The sequence below is a fragment of the Epinephelus lanceolatus genome, chromosome 2 (assembly GCF_041903045.1).
Source record: "Epinephelus lanceolatus isolate andai-2023 chromosome 2, ASM4190304v1, whole genome shotgun sequence".
Lineage (NCBI taxonomy): Eukaryota > Metazoa > Chordata > Actinopteri > Perciformes > Serranidae > Epinephelus > Epinephelus lanceolatus.
The window spans coordinates 2,229,770-2,243,543 of record NC_135735.1 but is presented as its reverse complement, the minus strand read 5'-3'; the positions used below and the strand labels follow the sequence as shown (position 1 = coordinate 2,243,543).

At 41.6% G+C, this 13,774-nt stretch overlaps 1 protein-coding gene across 1 annotated transcript; it reads left to right on the top strand.

The window, feature by feature from the left end:
- Positions 1–1,769: 1,769 nt before the first annotated feature.
- Positions 1,770–5,057, top strand: LOC144465091 (uncharacterized). Its single transcript, XM_078173188.1, has 4 exons — positions 1,770–2,507; positions 3,051–3,362; positions 3,438–3,479; positions 4,909–5,057. Exons 1-4 carry the CDS (start codon positions 2,432–2,434, stop codon positions 4,962–4,964), a joined length of 486 nt encoding a protein of 161 aa, XP_078029314.1. The 5' UTR covers positions 1,770–2,431; the 3' UTR covers positions 4,965–5,057.
- Positions 5,058–13,774: the final 8,717 nt, after the last annotated feature.

Below are 13,774 nucleotides of genomic sequence, written 5' to 3'. Positions count from 1 at the left end.
ATGACGCAGACACATACATGCAGCAGGAATATTTATCCAAAAACATCAGATAGAATAAAACACTGACAGCGTGGAACACATTACTGCAACATACTTTTACTTTAAGTACTTTCAGTACATTTTGCTGATACATACAGTACAGGCCAAAAGTTTGGACACACCTTCTCATTCAATGCGTTTTCTTTATTTTCATGACTATTTACATTGTAGATTCTCACTGAAGGCATCAAAACTATGAATGAACACATGTGGAGTTATGTACTTAACAAAAAAAGGTGAAATAACTGAAAACATGTTTTATATTCTAGTTTCTTCAAAATAGCCACCCTTTGCTCTGATTACTGCTTTGCACACTCTTGGCATTCTCTCCATGAGCTTCAAGAGGTAGTCACCTGAAATGGTTTCCACTTCACAGGTGTGCCTTATCAGGGTTAATTAGTGGCATTTCTTGCTTTATCAATGGGGTTGGGACCATCAGTTGTGTTGTGCAGAAGTCAGGTTAATACACAGCCGACAGCCCTATTGGACAACTGTTAAAATTCATATTATGGCAAGAACCAATCAGCTAACTAAAGAAAAACCAGTGGCCATCATTACTTTAAGAAATGAAGGTCAGTCAGTCCGGAAAATTGCAAAAACTTTAAATGTGTCCCCAAGTGGAGTCGCAAAAACCATCAAGCGCTACAACGAAACTGGCACACATGAGGACCGACCCAGGAAAGGAAGACCAAGAGTCACCTCTGCTTCTGAGGATAAGTTCATCCGAGTCACCAGCCTCAGAAATGGCAAGTTAACAGCAGCTCAGATCAGAGACCAGATGAATGCCACACAGAGTTCTAGCAGCAGACCCATCTCTAGAACAACTGTTAAGAGGAGACTGCGCCAATCAGGCCTTCATGGTCAAATAGCTGCTAGGAAACCACTGCTAAGGAGAGGCAACAAGCAGAAGAGATTTGTTTGGGCCAAGAAACACAAGGAATGGACATTAGACCAGTGGAAATCTGTGCTTTGGTCTGATGAGTCCAAATTTGAGATCTTTGGTTCCAACCGCCGTGTCTTTGTGAGACGCAGAAAAGGTGAACGGATGGATTCCACATGCCTGGTTCCCACTGTGAAGCATGGAGGAGGAGGTGTGATGGTGTGGGGGTGTTTTGCTGGTGACACTGTTGGGGATTTATTCAAAATTGAAGGCACACTGAAGCAGCATGGCTACCACAGCATCCTGCAGCGACATGCCATCCCATCCGGTTTGCGTTTAGTTGGACGATCATTTATTTTTCAACAGGACAATGACCCCAAACACACCTCCAGGCTGTGTAAGGGCTATTTGACCAAGAAGGAGAGTGATGGAGTGCTGCGGCAGATGACCTGGCCTCCACAGTCACCAGACCTGAACCCAATCCAGATGGTTTGGGGTGAGCTGGACCGCAGAGTGAAGGCAAAGGGGCCAACAAGTGCTAAACACCTCTGGGAACTCCTTCAAGACTGTTGGAAAACCATTTCAGGTGACTACCTCTTGAAGCTCATGGAGAGAATGCCAAGAGTGTGCAAAGCAGTAATCAGAGCAAAGGGTGGCTATTTTGAAGAAACTAGAATATAAAACATGTTTTCAGTTATTTCACCTTTTTTTGTTAAGTACATAACTCCACATGTGTTCATTCATAGTTTTGATGCCTTCAGTGAGAATCTACAATGTAAATAGTCATGAAAATAAAGAAAACGCATTGAATGAGAAGGTGTGTCCAAACTTTTGGCCTGTACTGTACATTTTACTAAAGTATGTTTGAAGAGCAGGACTTGTAGTGGAGTATCCTCTAGGGATGCTCAATATTTGATTTTTGTGTTAATATCTGATATGCCGACAACTCATTTGGCTGATAACCGATACTGATATCAATATGTCCCCTTTCCCCCACCTGTTTTAATGATAATATGCATACTCTTATCATGACGGCCCACCAGCAGATGGAGGCGTGAAATACAATATTTTCAATATATGTAATATCTATTCATTGTGCAAAACAAGAAAAAGCATGTCCACTAGGATTTTGCTAAAAGAGAAGGAAGTCACTTGATTTATATATGTATCAATCACAGGGGACTTTTTTTGTATATTTGTATATTGAGCTGCAGTGATGTGATTCTCTATCTTCATCCTAACACCACACACACACACACACACACACACACACACACACACACACCTCAAACAGAAACCAAAACAATGGATCATATAACCAGGAGTGTGGTGCCTGGTAACCACAGAGTCAGAACATCCATGCTCACGCTGCAGCTTGGAAACTGATCCAACTGTGAAATCAAAAGTGATTGGAGGTAGCTGTCACTTCACTTCTCAACACTCAGCTGTTGGTCCTCCATATTCCTGAATTATTTTCATGTGTTTGAACGTGTGGAGTTAAACCATCGCCAAATGTGGAGAACATCTGAACGGACTGGGACGGCTGCTCTGTGCCTCGGACTGGTTCTGTCTTACCTGGTTGGAGAAGGTACGTTTAATGACATCAGAGTTAATTTAACAAGTAGGTAGTGATTTTTGTCCTCCACGATAAATGTCTCACTCGTCAATAAGAACTGTTGATTAGATTTCATACCTCACTGCTACTAAAGGTTTAATGTATGAGGAGATGTTGTTGCTGGTTTCTGCACAGTCACTGTAGGTGTTTTAATTTCCTCTCTCACAAGAAGCCTTGTCTTAATTTCATTATTCTATAAAAACCATCGTCACTCAAATAATGTTAAACAAAGATACTGGAGGTTCTTTCCATTTCAGGAACTAGATACTGATTACTATCAAATAAATTTAGAAAATAAATAAAGTTACATGGGAAGGTTAGGGTGAGGAGGTAAGCATTTTTTTTTTTTTTTTTTAGTTTTTTTTTTTTTTGTTACTAGTGACATTCAGTTAAACATTCAGTTCTGTGTGATCAAGGCTGATGAGTGGTAAAAGTGAAACATAGAGAGGTGGAAAAGTCCCGTAGAGTTACTGATGAAGCGTCACTGTGAATGACTTCATGCTCTTCTGTCTGCAGGCAGTGTGGTGAAAGTCATCGGTCAGCCAGGTCAGCAGGTCACCCTGCCGTGTTCGTACCACTATGAGGACCACACACACATCTCTGAGCTGTCTGTTCAGTGGAGGAGTCCGAACAACGACCTTCTGTGTCACTTCATCAAACACAAGTCTTACCAGAACTGCACCGACGGCTACAGCATCAGCTACCGCCCCGGCAGCATCACGCTCACCATCCAACATGTCAGCACCAAGGACTTCGGCGCTCATGTTTGTTCTGTGAGCATACGAGACGAGTTCTCTGACTCCAGTGTGGAGCTGGTCAAGACGTCAGGTGAGTGACAGGTGAGGGGCGGGGCGACTGTGAGCTGTGATACTGTGAGGTAACAGGATGTATTTGTCTCTGTAGAGTCCGTCACCTCAGCACCAAAGAGCAGAGCGACTCAGTCAGGTATGTTCACATGATGCACACGTCAGACTCACTTCTGTTTATACAGCAAACCTGTCAGTGTTAAAGGGACATTTCACCACATTTCATCCATCACACACAAATATAAGATCATCAGATGTAGTGTTTCTGTCCTGTGAGAGCCACGTATACAAATGCATCAAAAGAGATGGAAACAAACCTGATGTGTCTCAGTAGAGAATCTGAAGTTGAAGTCATGCTGTGTTAAATGTTCTGGACAGGGGCGCCATCTTGTGCGGACAGCGCAACAGTATTTAGACAAACTAATCAGGAACAACATTGATCCGTATGACGCAGCAGCCCAAAGCTGGATTACAGACTTTGATGCACTCCCTTCACTCACAAACCCAGATTTGGTCATAGAAGTAACAGTGCGTACCTCAAAGATGGCGCCTTGGTCCCACACGGTCTGACGTACCTCAGAGACCTACATGGGTCCATTTTTGAAAACCCACACCCGCCCATACCCCTGAAGCTCAGCACCAGAGCCGACCTGTCACCTGTCATTATGTCTAAGTCAAAGCCACGCCTGCCGACAGGGGACACAAAAGTCCTGCGACCCGAGCTGCACCCGTGATCAAACCCCCCCAGGCTCCAGTCCCTCACATTAAGCTGGTTCTCTGTTCTTGAATTGGACGTCTCTTTGACTGGATGGTGGAAACATTCAATCACTGCCAGGTTAGGAAACATGTTAGCATGCTCCTTCCACCACCATCAAACCTCCAAAGGATCCGAACTCCATGTAGGCTGCCACCTCATCCTCGGGCTGCAGTTTCATGGCTGGAGTCCTCCACGTCAGTGACCAGTGTGACCACGGGGTCAAAGGTTACACTGGTGTCACTGACTTTCAAAATAAAAGGAACAGTCAAAATAATACACATATACTGCAAATCGTTATCATTTGTTTTATTCTGAAAAATAAAAGATAGACTTTTGTTCTCACCCGCTGCCCACCCAACAGGAGTTCATTTTTACCTGCTACACAGCTTTTTGCGGGTTACCTGTCAGGTACTAGACCCAGTGCAGGACTCTGATGCACCTTCACATTCTCTATACTTGATGTCTTCCTTCCCCTCATTGGTTCCTACTGAAGCTATAACTCTTTTAAAACACCTCACAAATTTACAGAGCGAGAAGACACATCAGGTTTTGATACACACACACACACACACACAGAACTTGTTAGTCGATACATTCACTGTAGGTTTTGGTCTTTTCATGAGATTTATAAAAACAAATTAAATGTAGAATAACATCAGACTTATCTGTTGAGAAGTCTTGATTTCTCAGAGACTGTCTCTAGTCATGAATGTTTCCAGATTCTTTGTCTTTCTTATAGAGCACTGAAAAATATACTAAAGAATAAATGTAAACATATTATGACAGTGAATGTGTGTCTTTGTCTTTTCAGGTCCCAGCTGGACACTCGTCCTCCTCCACACTTTGACATTATGTGTTTGTGTGTAGGAGATGAACAGTAGAGAGATATATATACAGTATTTATTCAGTGTTGATGCAACTGCAGACAGACGAGCTTAAAATAGAACAAACTGTAAATCCACACAGGAGCTTTAAATAAATCTGTGATGGTATGGGATGTTGCGTCGTATATGACTCTGTGTCTGTGTGTATACAGTGTGTGTGTGTGTGTGTGTGTGTGTGTTGTCATGATGTCTCGGAGGATGACACACACTGTACAGATGCAGCCTCTTACATGTCTGCACATGAGAAGAGCCTCATTGTTTCTGCTGGGTGGAAACATCAGGGATTCAGAGCTTCCTAACGGACACGGTCTCTGTGTTTGTATGCATTTTAATGTGTGTGTATCTGTGTGTGTGTGTGTGTGTGTGTGTTCAGTATTGAGCAGTATTTTTTCAGTTGAAATGAGACAGTGTGAACTCCGTCATATGAGTTCTGAGTATTCATACAGTTGATATAAATCCATGAAGTGAAATTGAATCACATCAAAGTGTTTTTCAGTCACAGTTTGACTCGTGCACATATTTGCTGACCGTGCTCGTTGTCACACGTCTGCAGTTTTCCACACGCCGTGTGCCCTCAGTGAACTGGCACCAGTAACGTATCCAGGAATAGCTGAAGGAATGATTCCTCGAAAGACTGCAGGAGGCCTCCGGTTACATAACTGAGCTTCCTGTGGCCTGACACATGCTGCAGATGTCCAGAGATGACGGAGCTGCATGTGTACGGGCTCCAGCAAGGGTCAAAAAGGCTTTGAGCTTGTGAGATGTCATTGTTTTACAGTATACATTTATTCTCAGGGACAGTGGGCAGTGATCAGAGATTTTTAAACCTCTGCCTGATGTTAAGTTGGCCATTAAAACAATAAATAAAACATGCAACAATAACATTAGAAACTAGAGAAAGCAAAACATGAAAAGCGAAGCAGAAAATGTACATTTAGGCCGTAAGGTGAACACAGTTATCGTTTCATCTCGTTCCGACATCTGGGGACTACACGATCTTTACTTCATAAAAAAGATCGATACATGTTCAGCTAATCAGCGGGAGTTCGTAGCTCATAACCCCGCAAGAGTCCTGTGATCGGGGTCGTAATTCGGCACTTGTTCCGTCTGAGCGTATTGATCAGTTCCACCTGAGCGCAATGAGATTTGGTACGCGAGTGGTGGCACGGCCGTCACGTGATCGCGCTACACCAATAAGGTACCCGCATTTCGTGTCGCCATGGTTTCATTCAGCAGAGGAAAACAGACCCGGAAGTCCTCAAAAGTGAGCAGAAATGAGCTGAAACAGCGCTATTCACATCGCCGTGTCCATGAAACACGATGAGACAAATAGACAATAAGGTGAACTAAGCAAAAATGTCTTAAAACACATTTGATTCAATACCTGGGCATAACCGACGCATTATTACATAGACAACATAGCTACGGAAGATGAGAATGGCCATGTATTTTTTATTTTTTTGTGTGCACTGTTATCTCGTGATAACGACTTATTATTTCGTTATCTCGATATAACAAAGATTGTTTTCCCGTGATAATTGTCAAGTCTGATGATTGCGCACTGGTTAACGTGATCGTCTTGATTTCGGCCTACAAGAGCTGCCGTGGTCCTGCTAGATGCCTCCTGCTGCTGCTGTTATCATTAGTCACACTTCTACTGTTATTATACACATATGATTATTGTCACATACCGTAGGCTATATTTCCAAATAGTTGCCCGGTGGCACATAGCCACCGGGCACCTAATAGCCGCCGGGGGTTTGACCCCATTTTGCGTATTAAACGCGGGGCGATTATTTCCTCATTCATTGCCTCAAGGAGGGACAGCCCTGTAGGCAGGGAGAGAGCAGCTCTCGAAGGGCTGCTCTCTCCCTGCCTACAGGGCTGAGGGACTGTTTGTGCTTTAACGCACGGGTCGGTGGTGAAGTGGTGCACATGACTCGTGCTACAGACGGACGGACAGACAACCACGTATCTAAAACGTGTAATACATCTGGCTACATCTTTCCCACATCAAATATCCGTGATCACCTACACTCGCGTGCGTAAAAGCGCACACAATTCCGTGTCCTCTCACCGCGGATGCTGTGATTTGATGGCCCGGTACTCATTATAGCCCACTCTTATAAGACCCAATAATAATAATAATAATAAGTTACTGTGGATCTATATGCCATGCCTTTTAATGAAATTACCAGAGGAGTTCGCTGAAAAGCAGGTAAAGTCCTGAATTCCAAATAGTAGCCCGGGCGTTTATTTCACAAAATCGATTTTGACCCCAGGCATTTAAAAGAACCAGGCGGCTATTTGCTCAAGGCTTTTATTTTGTTTTGTTTTTTTGCACCGACCTGCACCAGGCCGTTATTTGGTTACAGTTTCTGTCTAGTATGTTTTTAGTGCAACAATACTGTATAATGTAGGAGTGAGTTCTTGTACAAAAATCTCTAAACATTTAGAGTGGGTCATTTTTTTCGTGTACACGTGTACACAGGTTTCACCGCTGGGTGGTGCTATTGCATTATACCAGTAAAGCAGGCAGGGAGAGAGCAGCCCTCGCGAGCTGCTCTCTCCCTGCCTGCAGGGCTGTCCCTCCTTGAGGCAATGAATGAGGAAATAATCGCCCCGGCGGCTATTAGGTGCCCCGCGGCTGTATGCTATGGGGTGCCGTTTGTAAAGTGTCTCACGCTGAAAATAACATGAACATTTTGCCACATTTAGCTTCAAACAATGTTTAAAAAAATATTGTGAATTTTTTAACATCACCTTTTACCACATTTACAGCAATATTTGTTAACTTAGGAATATATTAAATAGTTAAATCTAAATATTAAATGTGGCACCTAAATGTTAAATGTTAAATCTAAGTATTAAATCTAAATCTAAATGTTAAATCTAAATGCTAAATCTAAATCTAAATATTAAATCTAAATCTAAATCTAAATGTTAAATCTAAATGTTAAATATAAATATAAATGTTAAATCTAAATATTAAACATAAATATAAATGTTAAATCTAAATGCTAAATATAAATCTAAATGTTAAATCTAAATGTTCTGGGTGAAACTAAATATTTAGCTAATATGCAAATTCACACTGCCGGTCACTGGAAGTACCAAAATAAAAGCTCGAGATGGTCAGACTGTGTTTATAGAATCAAATAACGAATTAAAACCAACTTATCGGGGGAAATGGACACTTGAACATACATTAGCGTGATAATAACTACCTAAAATAACAAGAAATGTGTTTGGAGAAATTTTATTTGACGTGTACTTTTAGATTTAACATTTATATTTATATTTAATATTTAGATTTAGATTTAGCATTTAAATTTAGATTTAATATTTAGATTTAGATTTAGATTTAATATTTAGATTTAACATTTAACATTTAGGTGCCACATTTAATATTTAGATTTAACTATTTAATATATTTCTAAGTTAACAAATATTGCTGTAAATGTGGTAAAAAATTCACAACACTTTTTTAAACATTGTTTGAAGCTAAATGTGGCAAAATGTTGAGGTTATTTTCAGCGTGAGCCACTTTACAAACGGCACCGCATAGCATATAGCCACCGGGCGACTATTTGGAAATATAGCCTACGGTATGTGACAATAATCATATGTGTATAATAACAGTAGAAGTGTGACTAATGATAACAGCAGCAGCAGGAGGCATCTGGCAGGACCACGGCAGCTCTTGTAGGCCGAAATCAAGACGATCACGTTAACCAGTGCGCAATCATCAGACTTGACAATTATCACGGGAAAACAATCTTTGTTATATCGAGATAACGAAATAATAAGTCGTTATCACGAGATAACAGTGCACACAAAAAAATAAAAAATACATGGCCGTTCTCATCTTCCGTAGCTATGTTGTCTATGTAATAATGCGTCGGTTATGCCCAGGTATTGAATCAAATGTGTTTTAAGACATTTTTGCTTAGTTCACCTTATTGTCTATTTGTCTCATCGTGTTTCATGGACACGGCGATGTGAATAGCGCTGTTTCAGCTCATTTCTGCTCACTTTTGAGGACTTCCGGGTCTGTTTTCCTCTGCTGAATGAAACCATGGCGACACGAAATGCGGGTACCTTATTGGTGTAGCGCGATCACGTGACGACCGTGCCACCACTCGCGTACCAAATCTCATTGCGCTCAGGTGGAACTGATCAATACGCTCAGACGGAACAAGTGCCGTATTACGACCCCGATCACAGGACTCTTGCAGGGTTATGAGCTACGAACTCCCGCTGATTAGCTGAACATGTATCGATCTTTTTTATGAAGTAGAGATCGTGTAGTCCCCAGATGTCGGAACGGAAATCAGTTTCTGTGAGACTTTTTCTGATTCACCTTACAGCCTAATATTAAATCTCTATCAGTCATTCATTTTCCATCACCATTTATCCTGTTAGGGGTCACGAGAGGCAGGGTTCACCCTGGACAGGTCACCAGACTATCACAGGGCTGACACATAGAGACAGACAACCATTCACACTCACATTCACACCTACGGACAATTTAGAGTCACCAATTAACCTGCATGTCTTTGGACTGTGGGAGGAAACTCCATTTAATATCATAGGGTCAAACTTTTTCTTTCCAGTGCTCCAACATTACTGATATATTCTGTAAATGCTGTTTTTATAACTGGACTCTAAGTAAAGAAGAAACTGAAATATGTTTCCTGGGTTGACCTGACATTATGTTGTTTTTTTTCCTACCTTAACAATCTCAACTATATTTTAAGGACAGATGCTGCAGGCTGTAATACTGATATTTTCCACTGGATGGCGATGTTATCACAACCTGCTGCAGCAGACAGTCAGCTCCTGTGAACCTCAAACATTCACACAAAGGAAGGCAGATAAAAGACAAAAACATTTAAGATGAGGATGATGACGTTCATCAGCTGCTTTGGTCTTTACGCTCACAGAAGATACAGCAGGAATCAAATCATCCAGGTGTCACATTAAAGGGGAACGCTGGTGTTTTTCAACCTGAAGCCTATTTCCCATTTTGTGTTGAAGTGATTCATGGGAACAACCATTTTTAAACTAGTCCAGTATTGAGAGAGCGTTGCAGCCGGCAGCAGTGAAACAGACTGCAATGTCACCACTCTGTTCACACCGTCAATGTTTGTCTACTAAAAGTGACACTGACAGGCTCGAAGTGTCTGACATCATTATGGAAATGATCCTTCCAGAGATACGAAACACTTTTCTGCACCTCTCGTCTGTTGCGGTCTGTTTGTATTCTTGCTAAAGAGGAAGCCTCATTCTGACCTTTTCACATTGTCAGAATGAGCTAAATATTCAGACATGACACTGAAAATCCTTTAGATAAGATTATGATATGCTCTCTAACACAGCAAACTCCTCCCATCACTGCTCGCTAATATTTCCACCAGTATCTTCCTGCAACAAGTCAACTCTCGTTAGATTCCAGAACAAGACTTCTTGTAGGTGAGACTTGGACACAAACCAGAGGAGAACAAGCGAAAGGTGCAGGAAAATGTTTTATTTCTCTGTGGCATCCTTTCTGTAATGTTGTCAGATGCTCACAATAACAATCTGAGCCTGTCAATGACAAAAACACTTTTATTGGATGTAAACTGATGCGGCGCACCTTTCCGGAGTGGTTGCCTTGCAGCCTGTTTCACTGCTATGTGTCAATAATAAAACAATTTAAAAGTTGTTTTGTTATTGATACCAGAGTTTCCCTTTAACACTTGTGCTGTTCAGATGCTGTGGATGTTGACAAGATGTTAGGGATGTCCCGATCACATTTTGCACCCGATCCGATACCGAGTCCTTTATTTTGAAACCGAGTCTGATCCGATACTTTGCAAAGCATTAAGAAAAAAAGAATGCATCCAAGTTGTCCCATAAGGTTTGTTTTTTATTTAAATAGTATCCAAAAAGCTTATTTGTGGTTCAGCAGCACAAAATGTAAACAAATTCTTCTTCTTGTCTTCAGCAAACAAAATAGGCCTATATCTTTATACACTGGAAAGCGGAGGCAACAATGAACAACATAAATGAAAAACTTGGCCATTTTTGTTGTTTTGATTCCTCCGATCTTTTATTACCGATTCCGATTTTGTAAAAATAACGTGATCGGAGCCGATACCCGAGGATCGGATCGGGACCTACAAGATATTCCTGCAACCTAACCTAAAAAGACTCAACTACAAAGCTCCAGCATTTCCATAAAGACAAGGCTAATATTCATTTTCTTACTTTAAACAAATCCGATCAAAAGACCAAAAACAAAAACGTGTTATTCTTAAAAAAGGTCACAACTACATTTAAAAACAAAAAGGCAGCTGCTCGCTTTAGTTTTTAGAGGAAATGTTGCATTTGTTGGGGACTATTTTCAGTGGTGGATTAATCCACATTTGGTGCTCTATTTGTGTCAGGAGGATGGTGTGTCAAGGATTGAGTCAGAAATAAACTACAGTGTGTGTGTTGACAGAGGAAGATGATCCATCAGTCGTGTTAGTGGATACATTTATTGTTATTGTTTGTTGACAGTGAGAAAAATACATCAGCAGATTTCCCCTTTAAAGCTGCAGTGATTGTTTTGTCCACTAGGAACTAGAATAACATCCAAAGCTTGCACAGCTCTCACCCCCTTATTGTGTAACTCTGTGATTTCAGTGGCCTCTTTTCACTTTGCACGGCCATTTAATCAGTGTCACTGTCAAACATGTAGTTTAGTGATAAGCCTCCTGGTTTACTCTCACAGAGTCAACAACACAGCAGAGATGAAAACAGCAGTTAAAGAGGGATTTCCTGCAGGCTGAGAACAAGGGGAGAGAACTGTTCACGGCAGCTGTGGTGTTTATGGGTTACTGTAAACAACTCATTTAAAAGTTTAACCCTAACCCTAGGAGCTCACCTGGCAGAGCAGAGCAGGCGCCTCGTGTACAAAGGATATGTGCTTACCACAGTGGCTGTGGGCTCCATTCTGACCTGTGGTTTAAAAGGACAGTTCACCCCAAAATCTAAAACACATATTCATCCTCTGACCTGTAGGGCTGTTTATCAGTCTAGATAGTTTTGGTGTGAGTTGTGTTGGAGATATCAGCTGTAGAGATGTCTGACTTCTCTCCAATATAACGAAACTAGATGACACTCGACACTCAACATCAATCAAGTCTCTTTCCAGGAATCATGACCCAGTTACTCAAGATAGACCACAGACCTTGTTGTGAGCAGTTTCATACAGGAACTATTTTCCTTCTGCTGAACCACACCCGCCAACTGTATGACTGTGCAGAAGGAAACGTGCATCTACTCATGGACGACAGGCTCATGCTCGAGACATTGTGAGATGTTAACATTAATGCCGTCCTCCTCTGCTGAGCTGTAACATTAGCCAGCTCAGTAATGCTAGGTGAGCTAGCAGCAGATGCACGCTTCCTTCTGTGCAGTGATTCGGTTGGAAATGTATTTAAATGAAATATATGTATTTATTGCCGCTTTGAGCACCACAAGCTGAATGTCATCTAGTTCCATTTACTGGAGAGAAGGCAGACATGTCTAAAGCCAATATCTTTGCTGAAATTTTGCATCATTTGGCGGCCTTTCACTGGTTCTCAAGCTGATGCTCAAACTACAGGCTGTACTTCTGTTTTGCCCGCCATCTATGACGGCACCACGGACATAAAGAGTGTAGACATGGATCAAGAAACAGACCCACCCCTTGATCTCTCTCTCACTGTCTCTCAAACTCGGACCAAACTCCGATCAAACACTCAGGCGAGGCAGCGCTAATCAAATATAAAGCCAGATTCTCTTACTGCACTGTCTATCTCTTGACTAAGATGTTCTTTATAAAAATATTTTAGTGCACTGTTTAGCTGTAGTACGGAGAGTTTGTGAACAGGAAGTGGGCACCATACTGTTTCCTGCACAGTGAAAACAGAGGCTGAAAAAATCAATCAGTGAGCAGTGTTGATCAAATATTAACCAGGATTCTTTCACTGACTCGTGTTTCTCTCCTCCATTTTTTTTTTTTTTTCAGAAACTCTATCTTAACGTTTACCTGTAATATGAAATCATTTGTTACCAGCCAGCTGCCGTTGTGTCAAACGGACAAGTTTGCATTACGTCACCCACCAGCAGGAGTGTTTATTAGTCGGGTGTGGTGCGGTGCATTCTCTCAGCTGTATGCAACAACTCTTTTTCCTCATTGTTTCCTCTGATCATGTTGAACCAATTTTAAAAGTACTTGTGTCTTCCTGCTGCAGAGACATCACAGTTTTATTAAAAGACCATCTCTCCAGCAGTGACAGACTTACTTAAGTGCAACACTTAGAACTCTGACCTCATGTGTAAAATGAGTGCAGCACCTCTTTAACAGCATGTTTGTTTTTTATTATCACTGAAGATATAAAAATGTTTAAACACATTTTGGTCATTTTTTATTAGTAGCTCTGACGTTGCAGCCGTGTTGCAGCTTATAAAGAGAAGTGTGAGGACGTTTGTGGTGTGTGGATTGGTTTAACACTTCACTGCTGTTACATATGTGAGAACTCAGCTGACACACAATCAAAACAGATGACAGGTCGGTGTATCTTGACAAAGTTATAGCTGCTGTCACAGCAGTAAAAACCAGTTGACTCTGTTTAATGGAGCTCAGGATCAAGTCTGTTTGTTCCATTTTATCTGCGTCTGCAAAACCCACACCGCCAGCTCGGCCCAGAAAGCACGATAAACGGCCTTATGTCAACAGCAGGATGTGAGGTTTCCTGAGGACAACCTGGACGCCAGCCA

Excerpts from the sequence above, each read along its gene's own strand:
- LOC144465091 (XM_078173188.1), top strand. The coding sequence starts at position 2,432 with ATGTGGAGAACATCTGAACGGACTGGGACGGCTGCTCTGTGCCTCGGA. Across the intron at positions 3,363-3,437 it reads GGAGCTGGTCAAGACGTCAG|AGTCCGTCACCTCAGCACCA; the intron begins GTGAGTGACAGG and ends TTGTCTCTGTAG. Across the intron at positions 3,480-4,908 it reads GAGCAGAGCGACTCAGTCAG|GTCCCAGCTGGACACTCGTC; the intron begins GTATGTTCACAT and ends TTGTCTTTTCAG.